Source organism: Strongylocentrotus purpuratus, unplaced genomic scaffold (genome assembly GCF_000002235.5).
Source record: "Strongylocentrotus purpuratus isolate Spur 01 unplaced genomic scaffold, Spur_5.0 spur5_scaffold_8, whole genome shotgun sequence".
Lineage (NCBI taxonomy): Eukaryota > Metazoa > Echinodermata > Echinoidea > Camarodonta > Strongylocentrotidae > Strongylocentrotus > Strongylocentrotus purpuratus.
In genome coordinates, this window is record NW_022145614.1 from 19,048,384 (window position 1) to 19,075,866 (window position 27,483).

General features: G+C 38.3%; 1 protein-coding gene across 1 annotated transcript; it reads left to right on the forward strand.

Moving 5' to 3' along the window:
- Positions 1-646: 646 nt before the first annotated feature.
- LOC594100 lies at positions 647-26,690 on the forward strand. The gene is made up of 22 exons (XM_030975468.1): positions 647-1,019; positions 1,741-1,879; positions 2,478-2,592; positions 3,188-3,381; positions 4,170-4,324; positions 5,189-5,353; positions 5,965-6,179; positions 7,101-7,151; positions 7,799-7,953; positions 8,827-8,973; positions 10,351-10,492; positions 11,093-11,252; positions 11,808-11,905; positions 13,393-13,476; positions 13,914-14,026; positions 14,616-14,762; positions 21,427-21,514; positions 21,859-22,090; positions 22,381-22,796; positions 23,287-23,893; positions 24,766-24,958; positions 25,835-26,690. The coding sequence occupies exons 1-22, from the start codon at positions 764-766 to the stop codon at positions 25,908-25,910; spliced, it is 3,948 nt and encodes a 1,315-aa protein (XP_030831328.1). The 5' UTR covers positions 647-763; the 3' UTR covers positions 25,911-26,690.
- Positions 26,691-27,483: the final 793 nt, after the last annotated feature.

A 27,483-nucleotide genomic window follows, 5' to 3' on the forward strand; every position in this document is an offset into this window, starting at 1 on the left:
ATCATCATCATCATTATCATCATCAACATTCTTCAATTATGCCTGACATGAACATGATTATCATGGTTCCACTGTAGTAGACTTTCACTTTTGTACATCTTGTGTTTCATATTAAATCATCATTCTCATTTTAATGACCTTGTGATTTTTGTAGTTTCCATTAAAGCTCAATTTTTTAGATTTCACAGTTTAACTGTCATTGCTTTAGTTTGATCAATAAATGAACAGCCTATTCAATCTCCGGCTTATCAGGTGAGCAAATGGGTATAATCTAAAGTGAGATTTTGTGGCCAAAAATTATTGCCTTCACATTCAATGTAAAGACACACAGCTTTACAAGCTTGCTTTCATGTAGGTCCCATCATATTTCTTTCAGTTAAATCAGTACTCTATATTGACCACTTATCTTTATGTTATGTATTATTGATTGTTATTTTATCACACACAAAACAAACATTAAACTTGTACTTTATTTTTAAATGTATATGTAACATGAGAAATACGAAAGTAAATGAAATCAAATTTACATCATCCTTTGTATATGATGTAAATGGGTACCTGGCACAAATTAATTCCTTGAATTGCTGGAGCGCTGTAATGGCAGCTAGGCTAAAGCCGGGGTAATAATTAATGCGCCTCGGAATAGAATTTCTAGACAGACGGCGCTATAGAAATGCCTACGATTATTATTATCTGTCTTGCTTCTTTAGATTTGGCAAAGCATTTTCCTTCATCATCATAACCATCATCCATCTCCTCCACCATGCCGAGAGGAAAGAAACCTGACGGCCTGGAGATGAATAATCTCCAGCTGAAGCCAGGCGAGACGAGCCCTCGATCCCCTCTGACCCCGACGATCAAACTCTCGCGACCTCCCAGCAGCAGCATCGAGCGCAAATCCAGCCTGTCCTACATGTTCGTCAATGCAAACGAGGAAGCAGACTTGGTTAATGGTGGGTTCATCACCAACGACAAAGTGTCAAACAATCAGCAGCATCAGCATCAGAATGGAAATGGAGGTAAGTTGGACCCTTGATGCACTCTTTGGGGAAAATGAAGATTGATTTTGAAGTAGAATTATGTTCTGGCATACATTTCAATTATTTTTCATTGGGCAGTGCAACAAAGTTACTTGCTTATATATTCTTAATAATTGCATTGACCTCATTTTTTATTTTAAATAAAGTATCTATGACTTATTGTCTTTCTATTTATTATCTGTCTGTCACTCATCTTTATATTTTCTATCTCTTTTCTCAGTATTCTTTTCTATTTTCTGTACACTTTGTTTTTTTTCTTTTCATCTCTCATATTCATTCCATTTCTCTCATCTCTTACTTTATTTTTTCTTCCCACCACATACTATATCTCTTCCCCCCCCCCCCCTCTCTCTTTCTCTCTCTCTCTCTCTCTCTCTCTATTCTTTCCCAATCCAAACCCCTTTCATATCCATCTCCCCTTATCAGCATAACAATGAATTTGTCAGATAATTTTTTTTTTGTAGTGTTGAGAAGGCAATATCTCCCAGTGTCTCCCCTATGGGACTCTATTCCCTGCCTCATACCCTCTATTTCTGCAACAGATTGAAAACCCTTTTTTTTTGGAGTACGTCTAATACACACATTCACATTGTACATGTGACCAAACTTGAATGTGGTGGACCACTGATTGTTTCATCAGTCGACCAAAGCAGGTAATAAGTTACCTTCTTCCTCTTCTCATCACTCCTCTTTTCTCAAGCTGCTGATGCGAGCCGAGGAGCTAACAGTGCACCGCCCTGCAATGGCCACTCCCCTGTGGAGTCCTGGACTCAGTCTGTGTCACCAGCCAGCAACCACTCCAACGGGGATGTCCACAACAGTCATAATCACAAAAACAAGTATGTTGCAAATTTGCCAAATTTGTTTACATCAATTTACTTGACATGATTGTGTGTTGGGCTTTGATTCTGTACCAGATTTTGAAATAAATACTACTTTAGGGAAAGTATTATATAGATTACTATGTTATTTGAAACTCAAATCTTAATTTTCTTCATTCTGTTTAATAAAAGAGGTACTTACAACAGATTTGTTTTTAAACCTTATTATCATTCCCTTCAATATTTCATGTAAATTATTATAATGGTTTTTATTCTTTGAATTCATGAAACCAACAACTATTCATAATATAAATTACTTTATATTCCCTTTGAAAATGATAGTCTTTTGATGACTTTTATTGTCTTTTGTTTTATTATGATTTTTCATTTGGTTGTTTGTAATGCTCCCTTTTTGCAATTTGTAATGTACTCAAGTGTACGAAAATTGAAATGCTATTAAAAGCAATGAAATTGTTATTATAGCTAAAGTCATATCGTACAAGATATAAACTGTACAGCTGATATTATAATGTATTCCATCAGCTTTTGGTGAACAAGTTTCTCGCTCACCCCATGACCTTGTCAACGACATGATGTGCTTTTAACTTGGCTTTAGGAATGGAGCTTACTCGATATCAAAATGTCTGATGCCTCCAACCAAGAGATCCAAATCCAAGAGACACAGCCTGCCCTTGCCCGGCTTTGTGGAAAGCAGCAGTCTCAAGTCATCAGTGAGTTATCGTTGATTTTCAAATCGCCTGTTTGGAGCCAGAAGGGCCATAACCTTGTGTTTAAACACCCTTCTGACTCCGAACAGATAGTATATCTTCAGAGGATGTTGAAAAGGCCTAACAAAAATTGTTATACTGCCCTTTAGGTGCCAGAACCTGGGTCAGTTGGTCGAATTTCTTTTTTCTTTTTTTTCCCCTCAAAACACTGACCGTCGCCCAAAAAACTAAAAACCGGGAACGTTGCCTAAGATAAGATAAGATAAGATTTTATCCGTCTTTCTTTCAAATGACATATGTAACATAACATTGGATCATTACACGTTTACAATGCAAAATAACAAATTATGGCAATGATAAAAACAAAGTTAGCTAAAAGAAACACGAGGAGACCCTGGTAAAAGCAGAGCAGAGATCTAAATCTAAATCTCTAATACTAAAGTAAATATTTAGATGTGATCTGAATAGAATACAACTTGAGCTATTTTAGTTAGGGGAGCTAAATGCTAAGTAAAATAGAATTATTGAATTGAATACAGGCCGGCCCGAAACAAAACCCTTTCCCTTATCAATTTTCAAACGCCATTTTTTTTTGTAGGATGATGAGGCAGACGCACCACAGCGGATCACACTGGGGAATGGAGGCAGCACCCATAGTGTGAATCTGCTCCCCCACAGCATGCCGTCTCCAACCAAGAGCAACGCATCACCATGGAAACGGTGGTTCAAGAGGAAGCCTTCCAATGCGGGCAGTGAGCAGAGCAGCTTCAGTGATGCAAGCTGGATGAGCAGGTAATGCATTCGGGATCAAGGAGGGTGGTGGTTACTGAATTGCTTGTAGGCTGCTGATGCCACACATAGCTGCATTATAGTATCCTGGCTGTGTATTAAAACCTGTTCTATTGATTCTCAACATTTCAAACACTACTGTACAAAACTCAACTGATTTCACTAACAATCTGTACTTTAGTGACAATTGATAACACCTAAATAGCAGTAAAATAAAAAAAATTCAACTTACCGATGTTAGAAAGAATAATTTGAAAATTCAAATCTTGTGTCTAACATCAAACTTGCTAACAGCCACATTGTCTTCATTGTGTGCATTTGTGTGTTATGTGTGTATTGAATATTCATGTGTGCAATTGCTGCCTATTAGCACGTAGTGCATTGCAATGCATTAGCATATTGACTCTCTATGATTCGCTGGAGTGACTGATGCAATGACTTGATTTTTTTTTTTTTTTTTTTTTTTTAAATTTAAAAAAAAATGGGGGGGGGGGGGAGGGGTGAAAAAGAGGCTTGAAATGTCATTGTTAAATTAAGATACATTGATGATAGTGATCTCAGGGATGGTGATTATGATGACGATGCTGATGGTGAGTTTGATTGAAACTTTGTCAGTGTTTAATAGCATTGGTGATAGATAATTGGGAAAACTATTTCAGATAATATAATTAATATGAAAAAATTATGAAAATAGTATGAGGATGATGATAATATTTTTGTGCTAACATGTGGAAAAACCTCAAATTTGATAAGCAACATCTATCCTTCTTCCATCTCTCTTAATCCCAAAGCGCTGAATACGATGATGCAGACAACAAGAAACCCAAGCTGTGGAATCTTGCCAGGTCCATCACAAAACGAGTTAGCAAACTCAAGAACAACGAAGTGGCACCAATGCCTCAGAACACCTTAGCTCCTCCAGAGCCCACTGCTACTGCAGATGATAGTGAGTTGGTGTATTAATACCCTCATCCTTTTTCTGTGTTTCAGTATTTGCTCCTTTGTCTAAGATTTTGGCTTAGGGAAGGGTTGTGATTGGGTTTTGTCATGTATCGTATTGTATTTATTAATCTACATTGATGTACATCAATATTCATGAATTTGCATCGTATTATTATAAATGCAAATGAACCAGTTGACCTCTGGGTCAGATCGCATGTGCACAGTGTAAGCGTTCACAGAACGACAAATATGGAGTAATAGATCTGGAGTGATTTCTCATATAAGCCTGTGATTATAGGTCAGGATGTGACAGGTTTGGCTTGGATTTTAGGGTAAGAATAAGGGTGAGGGTAAGGATTAGGTATAATACTTTGGTCCAGGCCAAAGTTAAAGTCACTATTTTTAAGAATATGATTTTGCTATGTCAGTCTTGTCAGACAATCCTTGCATGATCAACTTTATAGCTCATAAAGAGTACGACTGCTGTAAAAGAGATGTAAATCATTTTTTTAGACTAGTCTATAGCCAGGTACATGTGAAGTAGTATACAGTTGTTAACAACTTTGAATGCTTTTGCAGATAAATGGCGCTATACAAATGCTGTTCATCATCATCTTCATCATCATCCATACCCTTACCTAGTTTTACAATTTTTCAGTAAAAAGAAAGCTAACATCTACAAGTATTCAAGTAAGGCCCAAATTCAACCAGTCCATCTTTCATTCTTAAGTTATGAAAAACACAAAAAAACATCCAATTCAAATTAGTTGTTAACTGTATATGTGATCGTGTAATTCAATTTATCAATCATTATGATTAAACTGATGGTATGTCACCATCCCCCCCCCCCCCTCTTACCAATCCTCAGGTCTGAAGCCGACCAGCACTCGTAGGCGCCTGGACTCCTTTGCCCCGAGCAGCATCGGAGACGTGGCTGAGGAGATCCATTTCAAGACCAGCAGGTTTGGACTCATCACGAGATGCTGGGAGAGAATCAAATCAGTGAGGTTCCCAGAGTACTTTGACCCTCTCGGTGAGTACATTCCTAGACTGACCTCGTTCTCATATGACAGAGTATAAATTGCCCCCCCCCCCCCTCCCTCCCCCTGTAATTGAATGGCAGATGGAAGTGAAAATAAGAAGGAAAATTGTACATTACAAATGCCCCAAAGCATTTCACATACTTAAGTCATGGGATACAGAAATGGGAAGCCATGATACTACACTTTTTATCGTCTCTTTTTGTTTTGTGTTTTTATTTTAGGTGTTTTGTTTTTCTTTCTCTCTTTTTGAGGTAGCTTAATGTGGGAATGATATGTGACATGTCCACACAAGTAAAGAGCTAAATTAATCGGCCTTTCCTTATGAAATTGGCAACTTTTAAAAAATTCTTCCACCATATTATCATGTATCGCGATAAATTTTACATATTCTCATGCCAGTATGTCTACCCCCTGGGTAGCTTATGTTGGTTGATTACCATGGCATTCCTTTACAACACTGTTGTCATCTTCTTTATGTTCAGGTTCTTATAATGCTTGTTTCATTGAGGAACATGACTGGAGGGAAACAAATAAAATGTAGTCAATCTTTGTAATTATAAACAAAACAGGTTCCCTATATATTATCTGTCTTTCCCCTTAGGTGGCTTATGGTTGTTTTGGCTGAGCGTTGTTACCATGGCGTTCCTCTACAACGCTATCGTCATCTTCCTCCGTGGTGCATTCCAGGAAAAGTACCAGAACAAAAACAACTTAGGCTATTGGCTGACTTGCGACTACCTGTGCGACTTCATCTACATCATAGACATGCTGCTCTTCAGGGCTAGGCTTATGTTCTTTCAGGCTGGTCAGGGCATTGTGAGTTTCTCATATCTTGTTTTACCCAGAGATCTGTATTCTGCTAATTCATTGAAACCCGACCCTTGTCCGAAGATCTCATTTAACAAAGCGAAACATAGACCCCAGACCAACTAACTAAGTTTCTAACGAAATCATTTTAGCAAAATATGGGCCATGAAGTTCTATAGACACTTTAAACCATCCATATTTTGATGCTGAATGTGATATTTGGGGCAAATTAAAGCATATCTTTTGACACATAATTCAAAATAGAATCTTGATCAGTGAAGTGGGAAATCATAAAATTTGTATTCATTTCCAACATGAACTGTGATCAAAGGCTATACAATTGAAAAGTTGTAACTCGAAATTTTATTTTTGATATATTTTTTGCAAATTTATGGGTACTGTTCTATAGAAATAAGTTCATTAATGTAGTCATTTATGCGTTCATTTTTGTAGCCCATCTTATAAAGACCTATGTTTCATTGGGATTGATGGCAAGTCCTTCAGTCAATTGCAACTTTGAAACTCCTATCATTGCAATAAATATCAACCTGTGATTGATTTTAATCTGTTGCATCCGTTTATAAGAAGGGGCACAGGTGCCATTAGCAAACAAAAAAGAGATTGTAAAAGAGAGAGAGAAAGAGAAAAAAAGAAAGAGCGGGACAAAAAAGCAGGCATTCTACAGCAAGCATATTGAGACATTATAATACAGACATACAGGACGGCATTGATACTGAGTGAGAGAGGGAGAGAGAGAGAGAGAGAGAGAGAGAGGGGGGGGGGACAATGAAAGAAAAAGGGAGAGAAAATTATGATAAAAATATTAGCTTGTATATTCAAGGGTAGCAAAATATAACATCTTGTGTAAGTGGTTTTGAATACTGCTGCGTACATGCATAAAGATATCATATTTTGTTTTGCTTTCCCCAGACTGATAAGAGATGCATGTTGACACACTACACATCATCTACACTTTTTAAGGTGAGTAAATTCCTTGATGAAATTGCATAATATATAGACCCGGATAGTAAACTTATGATTATGATTATTTGAGCAATCCACACTCTGCTTCTCAGTGGATCCCTCCATTTTTACAGTTTTTCATGAAACAAACATACACAATTTACTGCAATTGTATTCATTCAATTTAATAATGATTTACAAAATGCATTATATTAATATACATTTATTTGGGGGCATAATTGTTTATATTGATTATTCTGTCAGAAAGAAAAATAAAACTAAAACTGAACTGAAATTAGTGGATCGAAATCGAAAAAATGAAAATGGAACCAAAGGAAATCTCTTTAATAAAATCTACCATAGTAACTGGAAATTGAGCCGTTATTTTTTTTTCTCCGTAATTTAAAACGTTTTATACTTAGAATGTTCATACTTGGAATTAGTTGATTGTAGGACATGTGGGTTAAGTTTGTTTTCCTTAGTCCTCATGCCTTTACCCCTAACAGGGCTGGGAGGGGACAGAATTCACCCACCCTTTCCCAGTGGTGTGTATTTTAAAGTCATGAAACTTTATTGTGTTGCTTTGTTATGAAATTACATCATTCATTCATTTCCAAAAAGCTTCTGACTTCATATTATTCTGTGTACATTTTCTTTCATTTCAGTTTGACTTGTTTTCCCTGCTGCCCTTGGACCTCTTCTACTTCTCACTCAACAAGGTGGAACCACTCCTTAGGCTGCCACGCCTTTTTAAGTTCCATTCCTACTTGGAGTTCTCACAGAAGTTTGAGAACAAGTCCAAGTCAGCCCATGGCATCAGGTATGGACACAGATGTAAAGTGAAACCTGTATATAAAGACTGCTCAAGAGAAACAAGAAAAGTGTTCTGTTAGTATATGTTTCAATGAGAAATCACTTTCAAGGGAACCAAAAAATGTGGTCTTTATAGACAGGTGGTTGCTAAAGCAGGATTGACTGTATAAGGCAATCAAAGTGGGATTGATATTAATATTTTTTGTTTTATGAGATTACATACTTTTTGTTGATATTCAGAAACATACATGACGAAAGAGCCCCTTTTATGATGTTGTTCACACTTTGAATAATTACTCTATTTGCAGGATTAGTAAATGGAAGAAACTCAGATTTGACTCTGAAAAGTTCAACATTTTTTTTTTAAAGCTGCAGAATTAGTAAATGGAGTACAGTAATTGAAACTCAAATGGACTCTTAAAGGTTCAAGAAATTTTGTATGAAGCTGCAGAGTCAGTAATTGGAATACAGTAATTTTAACTCAAATTTTCAGTCTTTTAGCTTGAATTTGTTTGAAAGGATCATGTCAATTTTCAATGCTCAGAAGATCAAAGTATTCAATGCTGAAGGTGCTGAAATGAAAGAAAGTAACCAGGATTAAGAATAAGTTCTGTGACACATCTTAAATTATTTACAATTTCAACGTTTTTAGATTAATCATGGAATAAAAATTATTGATTGTTGTAAAGTGCATAGAGAATTTATTAGTATGCGCTATATAAAAATGACTTTATGAATATTGTTCAGACACTTTCTCAGACATGTAGTGGTGAGCTGATGTTGAATTTAGCCGACCATGCAACACTCCCCAGAAGAAGCCATTTTGGCGATTGTCACATCATAGAATGTAAATCGCAATAATCTTACCGTCTCTCCTCAGGATATTTCGTATGGTCATGTACCTACTGTACATGATCCACCTGAATACCTGCCTCTACTATGCCATCCTGTTTTGGGAAGGGATACGACAAGACGATATAGCAATGGCGAACGACTACTGGGTCTACCTGGATCCAAAAGTAGATGTGTAAGTTTTACATTTAGAATACTACATCAGGGGGGGGGGGCAGTGTACTTGAGACTGCACTCTGACAGGATTTTTCCATGCTGCGGTTGGAATTTAAGATGAGATTAGGGTTCCAGCTATTCTGGGAATAGTGGAATATCTGGAGTTTCCTTTTTCAAGTCAGGGAACTTGAGAAAATCACCCGATCAGGGAAAAAATTGCAGAATTTCAGCCATAGAAAATAGTTCAGTCTCTTATACTTTGTCCTGTTTCCAGACTGTGTAATATCCCTCTTCGAGTAGTCCTGGAATTTTGAAACTCCATGATGGAAAATCGGGGAAAAGTCAGGAAATTCTCTTTCCAGTGAAATGCTAATGATGAAAGTCACCAGATCAGGGAAAAATCGCAGAATTTCATTCGTAGAAAATAGTTCAGTCTCTTACACTTTGTCCTGTTTCTAGACTGTGTACTTACTATGGTGGAATGTTGGTGTGTAATATCCCTCTACGAGTAGTCCTGGAATTTCGAAACTCCATGATGGAAAAATCAAGGAAAAGTCAGGAAATTCTCTTTCCAGTGAAATGCTACAAACGCTGCTCACGATCTACTGAAGATGTGAACTCTCTTAGCAAGAAAATATTTGTTTACTCTTTGTATCCGATCAGAGATAAGTTAATTTCGGACCTCAATCCTGGAGGGCGTTTCACAAAACTTGTCATCGGTGACAAATGACAGTTTTTGTTATAAGCTACTGAAATCATTGCTTCTGATTGGTTATCTGCAGATTTGTCACTGATTTTAGTCATTTGTCATTGACAAAAGGCTTTGTGAAACGGGTCCCTGGTGCTTCCTTTGTGTGGTAGCAGCGGTGGGATACATTTAGTACATTCAGTAAATTTCCAACTGGGGTCGATATTTCTCATCTACAGTAGATCATACTGGTATGTCATGTAATAGAATATAATGATGATAGTATTGTCACATAAAATATGATAGGCCTATCACTGTACATTCTTTTATGATGCATATCACATTATGAACTGTATGTCTCTATGTACTTCAGAAGTTCTTTTTAAATACTTATTTAGCTCCAGAAATCATACAGCAAACAATGCAGAATGACTAATTTTTTACGAAAAAAGGAAATACAAAGACAAAAAAAACTAATACAAACATAAAATATAACCCAAAAAACAAAAATTACGTCACATCAAGGCAGTATCAATATATTACAAATGTAAAAGCTTGAAATTCTTTATCCGAAATGCTTCAAACAACATTTGTAGGTTGAGAGTTCCTTAGACGGAAAGCAGTTGGAACGGAACCTCTTCCGAGGATACATGTTTAATAACAGGCAAATAGCTGACAAATTGTTACTTTATTGTGCCGTATATCCAGGTATACAAAATGCTTATTCCGGTCGGCGAAGACGCTCATTGTTATCGGCAATCTGCCCCCACCAAATACCAACTCCCAGATCATCTTCATGAACATTGACTTCATAGTGGGCGTGTTCGTCTTTGCCTCCATGATTGGTCAGGTAAGACAGCCAATAAGAGTTCATGAAGGAAGAATAGGACAATGTTTAATTAGTGTAAATGTGAAATATATATTTCCATGCTGTATAATATGTAATTTTGTTATAGGAGTAAACAGCACTTGAATGATAAGAAATTGTACGTAAATGTAGATGTTGCTTCTGGATCACAAAGCATGTTGCTTGATTGTTTCGTACAAGTTTTGGAAGAAATACATAATGTGATTTTTTATTATGTCAATTAGTGAAGAATAGTTGAACCTTGTATTAGTAATGGTATTTATTTCATGTTGATAGTAATGAATATGGCATTACCTGCTGGTAAGTAATAGTAATAAAGGTGAACACGTAATGTTGTACAGAACAAGGATAATTTATTAATTGATCATCAGGACTGATGTGTGACAGTGTCGTTAAGAGAGCTAATTTATTTCGGTTCTAGTGAGTATTCAGTGGTGGTCATTATAACAGTTCTAATAGTTCTGCGTGAAAAGTAGAATTCAGATAATGCACGTGGTCCTTCCAGAACTCGTCCAGTGGTGATACAACTTTAGAAGAGCTGCCATGTTTATTTTTCATAATGTTGTTATACCTTTTTGTCAGATGAGGGACATTTCAGCCAAGGCCGGAGCTACCAAGGATCAGTTCCGCCGCCAGATGGATGACACCATGAGCCTCCTGCAGGTGTGGAAGATTCCAGAAGCAGTACAGAAGAGAGTCCGCACGTACTACATCTACTCCTGGGATCAAGGAGCTGTATTAGGTCAGTCCTGTACCACTATCACTTGTGCTTGAGTAGTTTAATGAAATGTAGTGGTGTGTGCACAGAAGACCCATTTATCAGTGATATATATATATATGTATATGAATTTAAATATATAACTAGAGACATAACTGAATGACAGTTTCAACATTATTTACCCTCATCAAGGTAGTAGTAGTATGTACTACCGGTTCCTAAAATGGTAATGATATGGGTCTACATAGATGCAATGAATGGGCAATTTTCAGTGCCACTTAATTTTTACGAAGCTACAGTATGCTAACCTCATTTTAGAATGCATTTCCTCATGAGGCAGCACAAAATGTTCAAATATGCGCACTTGCCGCTTTCTCATATATCAGAGATTATCCGTCACAAAATCATCCAAAAGCAGTGCTGCAGCAAAATCCTGTACCAAAGTTGTTGTTTTTTTGTATGCATCTCCATTGAACTTTCACACAAGAGGTGGGCAAGGTAACCACCATTTTACACACCATTAGTATTTTATTGTTTAATATTTACTATTGTCATATTTGTGATACTGCTATTGTTTAGATGAGAGAGATCTTCTACTTGGTGTACCTATCCGTATGCAGACTGACATAGCCATCAATGTTCATATGGATACTCTCAGTCGGGTCTCCCTCTTTCAGGTAATCATGCTATTCCCTGTCGGCTTTCATCTCCTCTTCCATACAATAGTAATCTTTATATATTCTTTTATGGTATTTACTTAGCGTTGTTTCAGTAGGTAAGCCTATTACATTAGGGAGTGTTTCACAAAGATCATAAGTCGAACTTAACTCTGAGTTAGACTTAAACAGTATGGAGAGCCTTTTTGTAGCCTTAAAATGAAATATATTCAAAAGCGAAAATTCAGGTATTTTAGACTTCTAATAAATTCCTGATCAAGAACATAAAAATCTCCTTAATAATGGGAAATAGTAAGGGTTTTAATCCACATTTTATGCCTTTTAAAATAAATTTGACAAAATATTGTCATAGATGCTAACAGCTTTCCCTCATTGTTAAGTCTGACTTAGAGATAAGCTCAACTTAGGATCTTTGTGAAATAGCACCCCCCCCCCTGGTGTACCCATCTACCCACCAAGTCTTGCTAGTCATTATAAGCAAAGGAAGCGACTGTAAGCCTAACATATATGAGTTGTAGGGTAATACTTCTTGAGTAATGCATACCCAAAAAGAAAGGAAAGATAGAGGATCAAGAGTTGACCCAGTTGTCTCCCATACGTAGTCATATGACTTTCCGCCTTTGCCACCACTGCAGGAATCTGTGTGTACTAAGTGCCCTGATTTGGTGTTGGTGCCTTTAACCTAACCTATGGTGAGGATAAATATATGTCCCTTGGCAACTGGATGTTGAAGTAAAAATAAGAAGAAAAAAAGGAGGAAAATAAGCTGAGGGAGTTATAGGTGGCTCACACCTCACTCTGGTAAATGACCAGCCCACAACTATGGTAGAAGAAAGAGGGGCAGACCAACATGGACGTAGACTCATAACATCTCGCAGTGGACGGGAATGTCAGTTGGTCAGCTTATTTGAAAGCTATAAAGACTGAAAGATGTGAAGAACCTGTAACTCAAGGTCCATTTCATTTTCGCCCCAACGGCCTCCAAGCTATGGGACATAGATAAATAGATAGATTTACCTTGCATAAACAATAGCTGTCATGTACCCAGTTTCTTGAAATGACATTTTCCTTTGGTCATAATTCTTACCACATATAGTACTAAATAAGTCTAATTGCTATGGACCATATTTTCACACCATTTTATCCATTCTAATTGAAATGTAAATGTTCATGAAATATCATTAAATTGAAATGTACTCTATGTTTGGACATCTAATAATCCATGGATAGTATTTCTATTTACTTGTGGAAAATAGATTGGTTTAAGGTATCTCTATGGGGTTATTTTTTCAGGGGTGAATCCTAACGAAAAGCTGTTCGTCCTATTTAATCCTGTAATTTGTTTATATCAAAAGCTTGTGGTTCGGAAATTTGTATCTCCTTTCATATGTAATAATTGAAGCAATATTGTTCTTAGATCAATGATTACAAAATCACTATCATGTCACTTTAATTTTCATTGTGGATTCCATCGACATTTTTTCTAGGACTGTGATAAGATGCTGCTCCGTGATCTAGTTCTCAAGCTTCGACCTCTTGTGTACCTGCCGAATGAATACATCTGCCGTAAAGTGAGTCCCAGGTTTCCTTCATACCTGTCCATGTCAATGTCCCAAATTCTTTTTTAAAAGTGTTCAATTAAAAAGATGTTAAAGATGGATTTTTATATTAAAATTTCTATTGAATGAGTAAATGAAAACGGTATACTGAATATTGCATCACTTGTGTTGCCTTCTTTCTACATCCCTAATTTTGATAGTTAACTCGATTGAATATGGTTTCTAAGGCATTGAGCATCTCTACTGCCTCTCTTTCCTCTCTCCATTGCCTAATAACCGACTGTGTGGCAATGTTTACAAAACCTTGTACCTCAGCTGATATATTTTTGGGCAATTTAGGGCAGTTCATGCAGGAGGTTTAATACATTAATGTGATGGGCAGTGTAGTCCCTTTAGATTGTATAAAGTTCAATAAAAATTTCATCTTTGGCTCAATGTGATTCATACAGGGAGCCGTTGGGAAAGAGATGTACATCGTTGTGGATGGAAGTGTTCAAGTCCTTGGAGGGGACAAGAAGGTGCTTGCTACCCTTCAACCTGGCAGTGTGTTTGGTGAAATCAGGTGAAAATCTTTCCAAACCCTAAAAATATATCAAACCCTGAAATACTAGTACATGCACCTCGTTGATCGTTCAGATCTGCAATTTAGAAGGTGTTTTTTCCATGGCTTTTTTTCTGCCTGTCAGTGAGCTGATTTTTAAAGCTACTAAAGCCCTTGTAATGGGAAGTCCCAGGGAACTGGAAAAAATCAGGAGTAAAAAGGTTAATGTTAAGTTGTATTAAACTGGTGGCAGCAGTGGGATACATCAGTCAGTGTTTGTCTTATGCATGCGTTTTCTCTATTGAAGTATTTTAATCGAAGATGTCAGAAAATGTCACTGAGACAGGAGGCGCAATAGCTCAGTCGGTAGAGCAGTGGTCTCATAATCCGGTGACCCGGGTTCGAAACCAAGTCGATGCGCTAGTGCCCTTTGGTAAGGCATTAATCCTCATTACCAGGTCGCTCCCTCGGAGAGGACCTTAAGCCGTCAGTCTTCTGGTTGCTTACTAACAAGCATTTATTGCTTTCTTAGCTGTCAGGTAAAAAAACACCACCATTATTTCTAAATATTCCCTAACTGTAACTCTCTATTTTCCCTTGGATGCTGTAGCCTCCTGAGTGTTGGTCATGGTAATCGTCGTACAGCAGATGTTGCTGCTCCTGGCTTCGCCAATCTCTTTGTGTTGGACAAGAAGGACCTCCAGGAAGTGGTAGTCAACTACCCAGATGCCCAAGAGAGTCTGAAGAGGAAAGCAAGGTAATTTTCATAAGAAACTGTAGCTCTCTTCTTATAGTACTGGTCAACATTAACTGCTTCCTAGGGCTATTTAAAACTAGCCCCAATTTGCTTTACAAGAAAGAGAACTGGTTGTCCAGTATGAAATTCTAAGCCATGTGTTAAAAGCCATTTCTTCTTTTAAAACTTCACTGTACATGTCTAGTACTGATCCTCACATGATTTCTTCTTTAAGACTGTGAGGTGGTCGAGAACTCGAAATCAATGACAGACAGATCCTGTGAGAGGGCCAAGCAAAGAGTCTTTATTAGTAGTAACCAGTAACAGACACATTACATATCACTAATGCCGATAATCATGGAGATCATGCATTCCCCAAAACATGTCATGTTATCAAATATTAAACGAGTAAATTTGCCCTTTAAAAACCAATTGCCACAGTACAATGTAGCTGAAACTCTCAATATTAACACAGGTAAATACCTGACCCAAATACTTAAACAACTAGAAATAACAGTCAATATAAACCTCATATAAAGCAACACATTCATATATTTATCTTCCATACTTTTCTTACTTACAGACAAACTCTAATAATCTCCTGGTCTAACCCTAAACATTGCTCTTACTCCTATTATTCCATCTCAATTTAACATGTAACAATATTCTTTTATAGCAATCTGCAAAATAAGAAATAAGGTTTACAATGATAGAGGGCGCTAGAAACCCTGAAATGGCTACATAGTCAGACAAAGCTCGATCTTCACTGTTTGAAGTGCCATAATTAATATCCCCTCGCTTAGCAACCAAAATACAAACAACATGCAATACTTTTAAACACTCAACTTCTATCATAAGCACTTCTTTTCTATGCTCCCTTCCGTTCTTACTGACCTCATTCCTAAACCAAGACTTATACTCATCACATCAATTAGAGCGTACCCTGGTCCTGGTCCTGGCCCTGGGACCAGGCACAACATTAGCGCGCACGCACTACACCCAATTTTGGTACCGCGCGTTCAACTTATTAGTGTGCATAACCATGTACTACAATGTAAATGCATATAACAAATCAAAGCGCTAAGCATCACACAGTTTAACATTAAATCCTCGTTTCCAATATAATCATATCAACCCACATGATACATCAAAATAACTACTGAAATCGTTCTGACACAATACACATATGTACATAACAAATCTCTAGCATAACAATATTAATATTTACTAAACATAACAGTGGTTCAAGTTTGGTCAACTCACCTGTGAGAGGGCCAAGCAAAGAGTGCCGGCTTGTCTTAGCACTCCGCCCTCTACAGGTCACAGGGTAATTTCCTAACCCTTTACATCCTTCCCCACTTAAAACGTCATCGACCTCGATGACCGAAGGAACAATATTCAAGCCATCAACTACCAACAAACGTATAACACATAATTTAACTTGCCACTAATATAGCACGTGGCGACATAACACCTATATTTAACTGCACCATTACCTGTATCTTTCCACTACACAGCAGTCCCCTTTAAGAGTCATTTTGCAAGCTCGCAAAAACACAGTATACACTATAAATACATATATACAAATATAAAGACATCCCAACATGGCTAATTAAAGGGGGTGGATCGCCAGTTTCCATGTGCAGAAGGCCATAATTCGCTGACACCAGACTTGGTGGAAATACCATTAATGGGGGTACAAATTTGCACACAGCAAACCCATAGTCCAGTCAAGAATTACCCCCTAATCTCTCGGAGAGCTCGAGAGTCTTCGGGCAATTCAAAGCATTACATAAGGTCCAATGGTCATAAAACTCAAGGCTAACCCTGGTGATTGACAACACCTGTTATTGGGTAAACACCCGAACGGTGTCGAATTCCCCATGAGAGCCGACTACTCAGTGACTTTAACTGACTGTTACTAGCGTCGAGACGTCAAACCCAGCATAAGTCGTCTCACCAAAAAGTTATCTCCCAACCTACAACTCAAATAGGAATGCACTAATCATGTTATCTATCGCCATTAAATTCGCACATAATGTCTATAAATCAGCGCTTCATGTCCAAATGTCAACCACGTATCACAAGCGGTAATTAAGTATAATTGAACCTCAATAAAAATGAAGGGGGTGGCCCAATGCTGGACGGATCCATACCAGACCCCAAAACAAGCTTAACAAGTACATAAAAAGGCATGTGTACATGATATACAAAAATTGTATGCAATATCTTATCGCATATCTTTCTTCTTTGCAAATATCAAAAACCAAAAAAAAAAATTGTTGCTAAAAGTCATATCCTGTCTCTAAACAAAAACATAATCCTCTATAACGCTATCAATCAAAACTATAAGACCAAAATATAGCAAAATGACTCAAACTCAATCAGGGGCCCTTGCTATCGGCCTAGCAGTTCGTAGTTCTGACTGATGTTGCTGGACATACGACTTGACGTTTCTCTGACGCCCTGGTTGTCCTTCCCCACTTAGGACCAGACCATGGGGAAGCCTTCCATTTCTCCCGGACATCAAGTAGAAGGGTTCAACACCAGTACTCGCATGGACAGTGCTGTTGTAGGCATATACAAAAGAGGGCAGGTAACGATTCCAGCGTCGCTTCTTGCTCTCAGGCAGAGATCCCAGCATGTTGTGCAGAGTGTGGTTCAGGCGCTCATACTGACCACGAGCTGAAAACACTTCGCGATGTTTCTCCGGAAGACCCTCTAGATCTGTGCGTTCTCCAAGAGACAAACTCGTCCAGTCCACATCAACCGGATTCTCATGATTCTCGACTGACAGTTCATCTTGCTCCGTCTCTCGCACGACTGACGCTTTGCCGCAAAGGGCACCCAGTTGGACAGCCTTTGGGATCACAATCTCATCTTCCTTATTGCGGATTACAATGGGGGATGCCTCCTGATCTTCAAGCACCACTGTCTGACGTGCAGACATCGCAACACTTCCCTCATGTCTGAGACGGGCTGTTTCGTTTCGTGGCGTCTGTTCCACAGGGATCGAAGATGGGGCAATTGGTGGTCCTTCTGATGGCGGCATCCATACCCCTGGGTTGGGCAAAGGTACTGGTAAGGGTCCGGTCTGCTGTACCCAGCCGCCAGGTGGTTGCCCAGGATGAGATGCCCACCCATCGGGATGGGGAAACGGTGGCGGTGCAGATGGTCCCCCTCTCGGTGCCCAACGTCTATATTGCTCTGTATACTGGGGGCCCTGTTCCCTGTCTTGACGAGCCCTGGTATCTTGAAGTCCTTGTCTCTTATGTGGACATTCCCGAGCATAATGTCCCCAACCGCTACAATTGAAGCATTGTACATTCTCTGCATTGCGAGCCAAGGGTGGTTTCAGCGATGTTACTAGGTCGCTAACTGCTCCGACGACTCGATCGGCCAGTTCCTTTACTGCCCGCATCATCTCTACTACATCTGGCCGGTTCGTCTGTGTTTGTAGCTGTGACTGGAAGGCCGTCTGGTGTACTGTTCCTGTGGAACTCTTGAAACGGGCCTCCTCCCGCTGCTCCCTCCTAATGGCAACCTCCCTGAGTTCCCGGAATTGAACTGATGTTCCCCCCTCATACCTATCTTGGAGGGTGTTCCTAAGGTATCGGTCGCCGATTCCCTCGATAAACTGTTCAGCTAGGGTGGCTTCTGGTTCCGAATATAGTCGGCCACTCCAGCTCGTGAGGCGGAGAAAACGGTTTTCAAGGTCCAACGCGAAATCTCTGACGCTTTCTCCTTTTTGCTGCTTCCTCTCCAGGAATAGTCGTTGGAGCTCCCCCACCGGGACATGGTCCGCATACGAGTCCTGAATGTACGAGAGGATATCTGCGATGCCTTTCCCCTCTCTAATTAGCGACTTCACCTCCATCTTCGGTCCATCTTTGAGATAATCTAGGATGAATGCCCCTTGTTGTTGGTCAGGAATGGCGTACTTGGCGAAAGCACTCCTCATGGAGTTGACAAAATCTGCAACCTCTCCTGGCCGGCCTCCAAATGTGGGCAGCTTTCTTTCAGGTGCCATAATAATCTGGGGTGGGGGGCGGGACAGCAACTTTTCCAACTGTTCTTGGACACTATCCCTGTTGTCCTCTTTAGGTTGGAGAAGTGGCCGGTAGACATGACCCCACTCCCCTATTGGATGGATCTTCCCCCCGATAGCAGGTACAACTACCTCCATCCCGTCTGTGTCTAAATACACCAGCCCCTTGGCCTTGGGGAAATTGGTTTGTAATGCTTCTAGGCTAAGGGGCCCATCAATACCCGTCAAAGGAAATTTTAATTTCCTTCCCCCCTCTTCAATCCTAACGTACAAAGCCATATCAGCGAGTATCAACAAAAAAATTAACAAGCTATGTTCCAATTGCATACAAGAACTTTCCTAATATATATCTTAGTCTCAAAAACTTCGATTTAAATCATGAAATATATTCACTTAGAAATTAGTCCTTTAAACTATAACACCTTCCGAAGGATTTCAATATCAATAACCAAGGTACTATCACATGTTCCAAACCGACTTCAAAAAAATAAATCTATTGAATCTAAACATTCTCAAAACTTGACCGACTCTCAAATTTCCAATAACATCAATATCAAGAATAATTAATTACCTTTCCATAAAAGTAATACTCTTCAACCACATCTACTCACTTCAGTTAAAAACATTTTCCCCAATACCTACATGTAGCAATATCAATCTTTAATAAAAACAACTATCTTAAAACTTAAAATACATTCTTAAAGTAAGTTCTCGAAGCAAGTTCTTGAAGCAATGTTCTTTCACCACCTTGCCATGCACATCGTCGTCGCTCTATCACTCATTGCTAAATTATGTTCAATGTGTCCAGGCTAACTATTATCGTTCCACGACTATTATTCAATGAACAGCACTCCTTCTAAAACTATACGAGTTCTTGACGTACATATCTACTTGACTCTTTGCGAGGTCTTCCGGGCATGGTCTTGTCACCCTCGTCGATGATGTTGCTGTTGCACACGCCGCCATCCACTTGGGTTCGAATCCCATCCTTCGGTCGCCAGTTGTGAGGTGGTCGAGAACTCGAAATCAATGACAGACAGATCCTGTGAGAGGGCCAAGCAAAGAGTCTTTATTAGTAGTAACCATGCAGTAACAGACACATTACATATCACTAATGCCGATAATCATGGAGATCATGCATTCCCCAAAACATGTCATGTTATCAAATATTAAACGAGTAAATTTGCCCTTTAAAAACCAATTGCCACAGTACAATGTAGCTGAAACTCTCAATATTAACACAGGTAAATACCTGACCCAAATACTTAAACAACTAGAAATAACAGTCAATATAAACCTCATATAAAGCAACACATTCATATATTTATCTTCCATACTTTTCTTACTTACAGACAAACTCTAATAATCTCCTGGGGGGTGTTTCACAAAGATCCTAAGTAGAACTTAACACTAAGTTGGACTTAAAAATTATGGAAAGCCATTAGCATCCCTGATAACATTTTGTAAAAGTTATTTTAAAAGGCATAAAATGTTGATTCAAATCATTCATATTTTCTATTATCATGGGAGATTCTATGTTCTTGATGTGGAATTTTTAAAATGTCTAAAATACTTGAATTTCTGCTTTTGAATATATTTCATTTTAAGGCTCCAATGGCTGTCCATAATTTTTAAGTCCAACTTAGTGTTAAGTTCTACTTAGGATCTTTGTGAAACACCCCCCTGGTCTAACCCTAAACATTGCTCTTACTCCTATTATTCCATCTCAATTTAACATGTAACAATATTCTTTTATAGCAATCTGCAAAATAAGAAATAAGGTTTACAATGATAGAGGGCGCTAGAAACCCTGAAATGGCTACATAGTCAGACAAAGCTCGATCTTCACTGTTTGAAGTGCCATAATTAATATCCCCTCGCTTAGCAACCAAAATACAAACAACATGCAATACTTTTAAACACTCAACTTCTATCATAAGCACTTCTTTTCTATGCTCCCTTCCGTTCTTACTGACCTCATTCCTAAACCAAGACTTATACTCATCACATCAATTAGAGCGTACCCTGGTCCTGGTCCTGGCCCTGGGACCAGGCACAACATTAGCGCGCACGCACTACACCCAATTTTGGTACCGCGCGTTCAACTTATTAGTGTGCATAACCATGTACTACAATGTAAATGCATATAACAAATCAAAGCGCTAAGCATCACACAGTTTAACATTAAATCCTCGTTTCCAATATAATCATATCAACCCACATGATACATCAAAATAACTACTGAAATCGTTCTGACACAATACACATATGTACATAACAAATCTCTAGCATAACAATATTAATATTTACTAAACATAACAGTGGTTCAAGTTTGGTCAACTCACCTGTGAGAGGGCCAAGCAAAGAGTGCCGGCTTGTCTTAGCACTCCGCCCTCTACAGGTCACAGGGTAATTTCCTAACCCTTTACAAGACAAAACCTTTTTTCTAACTCAGATTAGCTAGTATCACCATGAAACCTCTTCACTTTTTATTGTCTTTAAAATGGCTTCTGAGTAATTACTACATAACAAGTTAGGACTGGATAAAATAGCTTGCCTGCCCCAGGCCACTTGATCACATCTTCACAGCAGATGTGTTGCTCAAATGTATTTATTGCATTTTCTAATAATTGACAGGGAGATCCTGAAACAGAACCAAGCAAGCGATTCAAAGAACAAAAAGAGGCGAGGGAAATCACTGATTGCCGAGTCCATTCTCACCAGGGTAAGTTTACATCATGAAGATATATATTAAAAGAATCATCTGACATGAGCTGCATTTCTAACTCTATTACAGTTTGATTATTTTGACGGTAGTTCACTTCTATTTCAAACCCTGAACATAACTTTATAAAATCCTGTATCAGGATCTCATATTGTAGGGTTTGTCAAAAAAATCCATGTAGGTGCACCCAAAGGCTAGGGGCCCTCTTAAATTCACAATATTAACAATCACTACTCCACTTGTTCAAAGATCCATTTTCAGTACCTCCCAAACTTGAACAAATGGTAGACCCTGTTGTATGTGTATTGATTTCATCTTTGCCCTTCCTCCCGAAAAACACATAGGATCCAGAAACCACGCCAACGTTCTTCAACGCCGTGCTGCAGATCGCTCGCAACAAGCGCATCACTGCCACCATCCTCAAGGGCTCCTTCAACATGAATAATGAAGACGAAGAAGACGAGTCTAGATTCGCCTTCTACTCCTCCAGTGACATCTCTACAGATGAGGAGGGAGAGATTCCTATCAAGAAGAGAAAGCGGCCTAGGTTCCTCAAGAAGAAGGGCCTACTGAAAGGTTGGTGCTTGCATGGACAAATAGGTGCAAAGGATGACTTCCAAACTTCAGTTAAGCCAACAAGGCAGGATGACCAATTTTAAAGAGGGTTTCATTGAGTTGTACAAGGTTTACAGTGCTGTAAAATTGTTAAGATTGTTTAAATAAAGAAAGAGCAGTATCATGCTATTAGGCCTACCTTGTGCAGAAAAGAAGACATTTAGGGCAAGTTTTTTTTATGTTGATTATTTTTTCCTCAATTTGATTGGGATCAGATAATTCGAAATTGATCATCTATCTTTAATTTATAGATGCTCTCAAACTTGGCAGTACTGAAGGAGGAGGAGGAGGCAGCTCTTCAATGGACTGCCCATCAGACAGTGACTGCCTTGAGCCTACGTCTGTGCTCGTTCACCCCATCCCCAAGGAGCAACCCAACATTACCAGTGCCCCTACCCTCCCCAACCAGATCCCAGACACCTTCCCCCTGTCCCTCCCGTACCTTGACCACGCCCTGCCCTCCCCCGGTCTCTCCTCCTCCATGGTAACGGACAATGACCCTCTGGAGGACGACGAAGATGCGCATGACAGTGGGGTGGATGTGCCCCTGGATGGGAGCGCTGGGGCGCTGACAGGGGGCAGCTTTGACTACCCTGGGGAGCCTGATGGACTGGCCCTGGATCCTCCTGGACGGCGCAAGGATGTGAACCCTCCAGACAGACCAGAGGTGAGTGTCAATGAATGCCCCATTCCTACGGTCCATTCCCATTCCCAGTCATAAAAGAACTAAAGTTTCAACTTTGATTGCTGTTTGTGCAACCATTAACCAATGATGATTAAAATAAATAAAAGATAAATTAATTTGGAGAATATCAACCCTTATTCAAGAATCTTCCTCTACATGTATATGAAACTCAAATGCATGAAGAGGTGATCAGTATTTTGATAAATTTCAAGTCACTTTCGAAAGTTTGGAATAGTTTCAAGATTTTTGAAGGGAATCAAATTGAATTTTAAGTAATCATGTTCACTTTGTAACTTTGTCCAAACATGGTTATAATTCGTTTCATTTTATGAGTAATATATATATATATATATATATATATATGTAATGTTGGGAAGTTGCCATGGCATTGGTACAACCTAGGAATTATTGTGCATTTTGTAAATGTTGACCTTTACCGTTCATGAAAAGTAAATTCTTTCTGAAAATACAGGTTGCACCCATCAGGAGTGAGCCTCAGATAGAACTCTCCCATGATGAGGAACAGACACCAAGGGATAATGAAAGCACCACAGCAGAGCAGGATGAAATTGAAGAAATCGATGCAAGCAAAGAAGGACATGGGTCCACCCCATCTCATCGGGAAAGCAGGACTACCACACCCAGCCCCACCAAGACTGCACCACTGAGGCGCAAGACTACACCATCAGAGGAACCCTCTGTACCACTGAGGCGCCAGTCAACACCAGCAGTACCAACAGGGGGTTCACCATTGCAGCAGCCGTGGATGCAGCAGCGCCCGTCACAGATACCGAAGGTGCTGCTTCAGCGCCAGGCGACACCGGCAGCAGAACCCGAACAAGTGTGGTCACCGGCACACCGTGGCAACCCGGAAAAGAGGGATAAAGATTTCAGGGTGAAGATAGAGCATTCCAGCAGTGAGAAAGAAGATGAGGAGGAGGAGGAAGAAACAAAGAGGAGAGTCAGTGAAGATAGTGGGAAAGATGCCAGGAAGGAGGATGTAGATACTACCGAGATGGGCACAAAGGATGAAGTTATTGACATCGAAGAGGAAAAGAAGAGTGATGAGCAACAAGAAGGTATTACTTTGGGCTTTATTTCTTGAAAGATAAGGATAGGGTTAGGGTTGCAAGTGGGGTAAATTATGGAGTAGGGCTAGTGTTTGTTGGGCCATGGATGAAGTTCAAAATTTGGCTACTTTTGGTCATGCAATTGTTTAAGGAGCTTGTTTTGTAAAACCAAATCATACAATATAATGTTTGTGACCTATTCTTTTTCTTTTTTCATCAATTATTATTACCCTAATTACTAATGATGTGAAATGCAATCAGTATGAAATATTGTACTTATGAGCTTACATTAATTTATATGATAGTGTGTAAAAGTTTGATTGTAGCATGTTGTTATTCATATATACCTTGGAAAGTAGGCATTTAAAGTTAAAAACTTATTTGCCTCTCGTTGACATTCGGATGAAGAATCCATATTTTGGCACATGTTTAGTGGCGCTATACAGCAATTGACGAACATGGACAAGCGAAGGACTCCTCTGGGTCAAATTGATCTTTTCTTGACGACCAAAATTTCAACAAATTGGATTTAAAGCTGTTTAGTGAATTGCTCTCCACAACTACAGAGGAAAGGTTGTTCCATTCATTGATACATCTCTGTGAAAATGATCCATGTCTAAGCTTCGAGTAGACTTTCTTCTTAACGATCTTGTATTGATGGCCACGGGTTCTATTATCAGTTGGATGGTCAAAGAAGTACAGACTTAACAATTTATTTCACGTTGTGTATATTATTTTTAACATTGTTTATCTATTTGTATTTTTATTTGTATTTGAAATCTAATCTCAAGTTTTGGTTGCAATAAAAAAAAATATATTAAAAAAATAATAATGTGAGATCAGCTGACAGTCTTATATTTGCAAATTCTTTCCAATTCTAGATCAAGTACCTACCCAAGAGAACGAGGGGTCATCGGTTGACCCTCCTCCACATGATGACAATAAAGCAAGTGGTGCACATTCTAAAAAGACATCCAAGAGGTCATCTGGGGAGTCCAGTCAGCCAAAGGCCTTCAAACCTAACATCCAGTACAACCCTCGGTCCATCTACGCCTCATCAGCACGTACCGACAGGTAAAAAACTAATTCTTTTGCTCCAGGATTCTGATACCACAAATATTTTCCATATCCAATGATTGATAAGGCCTAAAAAAAGATGTTCTATTGCCCTCTGCGACCGACCCCAAAATCTCGAAAAATACGGTCAGCTTTTTAAAAAAGTTTTTTTTTTTACTGTTTACAAAAAAAATGTAATAAAGCATTCAAAACTGAGAAATATCAGCCCAAAGAGAGAGTTTAAAAAAAAAAGATTCCTGACCGACCGACCCATGTTTTGGCACCTAGAGAGCAATTCAACATCTTTTTTTTAAAGCCTGATGGTGAATACATGTCATTAGTACAGAGCTTATTTTTGAAATGAATGTTTTCTATCTGTACTTTGAATTTTGCTGTCCCCAGATTTGAAGCTAGCATAAAGTGTAGACTCAAAAGAAATCACTTCATTCGGAGTATTGATTGATTTGTATAGTATCCAAAGATTTCTTTTAACTGGCATGTTTGTATTTATATCCTGGGTAATGAGTGGCAAATACATTAATGACTAGCCAAATCTATTCCATTATCAAATTTCCTAGATTGCAATGTGATATAGTTTTGTCTATGTACATGTAGGTTTTACATACTAAATAAATACTTTGATTTTGATTTTCAGAAAATTCTTACCAGTATTTGTCAATAATGAATGTAAACATATATTAGCTTGCTTTGGCGATCAAACATTATGTTTGATAAACGTGTTTTATCTCATTTGTATTTTCCCCCTCTCCTTTTCTTTTAATACCTTTTATATGTGTCTATCTATCTTTTCCCTTCTGTCTACCTCATATTTGAATCTCTTTTCCTTCTCTTTCTCTGTTTTCAACGAACCTTCTTGCTCTCTTCCTCTCCCAGACCAAAGTCCAAATCAGGAAGCAAGTCAGGGAAGGGCAAGAAACATAGCCATGGAGATAAGCAGAAGAAGGAGTAACTATATCATCTGTGTGTGCTCCAAATGGAGAAAATATATTGACAATGCATCTGCCTCTGATGTACCTCCAAATAGGGGGAAAGAGATACTGTATAAATTTGTATACAAATTAGAAGTAAAATTGTATAAAAGCTATTGATATTTATGACATAGAATTTGTATCAAATTATTAATTAGATATAAAAAGCAATGTTGATATACATGTAGATGCAGAATTTTGGTTTTCAGAACTGGATTGGGAGACTGGTGTATCTGTTTCTGCAATAAAGCCGATAAGGAAAAGAAAGTTGTTACATATCTGCTATGAGTGGATAACGTAATACAAACATGTTGTGGATCTATTTATCATAGTATTTCGAGACACTTTGAATGAGCAGTACAAGGTATACCTATTTAGGTGCCTAACTGACTAAAAAATCATGAGAAATGAATATAGGAATACAGAGACAGTTATGCTATTGATAAAGTGGTGATTTGAAAATAACGAAAAAGAATTTGTAAATCATTCTTTGATTTGCAAAAAACATCTGCACTTCGAAGAACATAGTTGTTATATTGAAAATCCATCGATTTCATAGCTATTTATTGAAGTTTATATATCTGAAATTGATCAAAAAGTGCAATCGGACAACTTAGGGTCAGTATTAATCATGCCATCTGTAAGACAATGCGCATGCTTTTACCAGTGCAATAACAACTGCGTGCAAAATTCAAGTACATGCATGTTTGCTGTAATTCAGAGCTATATATTTATTTAAATTATATTTATTTGCAATTGTTTGAAGTGTTGTGGAAGTTAATTTATAAGGATTTGTAATTAATTACTTTTGCAATAGTCCCATCCTATGTGGGCAATCGATCAAAGGGTATTCGTGAAATACACAAGTACGGTGTAGGATACTCTTTCGTTCTTGTTCATGTCTTGTTTGTAGTATACTTTATAGATATGGATTGATTCAAACTTATTTTGACTGACTGATCTGCTGCTTTAATATAGTTTTAATATGGATGATCCAATTTGATGCAAGTACATATTGTGTATATGTAAAATGTACCCAAATTATGATTTATTGTTCTTATAAAAAGAAAAGTAATAATTCAATTCTAATAGCGTTATTGACTCTTTGAAAATATAAAAGAACATATACTGGGGAGTCGGTCAGATCTAAACATATTTTGATACTTTCATAGAATGACTTTTGCATGTGTGCAAGCAGAGTTAATGCTTTTTTAGCAGATATACATGTATATATTTTCGAAATGGTTGTGACTGTGTGCTTTATGTGAGAAATCATGTGTTGATGACTTGAAAACATGTATATATGGCACCTTGATGATGTTCTTTTTTCTTGATGATGGCTAGATTTTGTCCAAATATGAGAGCTATTTCTTTGCCCTTTATATGTAAAGTGAAACCTGTATATAAAGACCGCTCTAGGGAAACATGAAAAGTGGTCTTTATAGGCAGGTGGTCTTTATGTACAGGTTCCTTTGATACATGTTTCAATGAGAAACCGTATTTAATTAGGGAAACGAAAAACGTGGTCTTTTATAGACAGGTGGTCTTACTGTA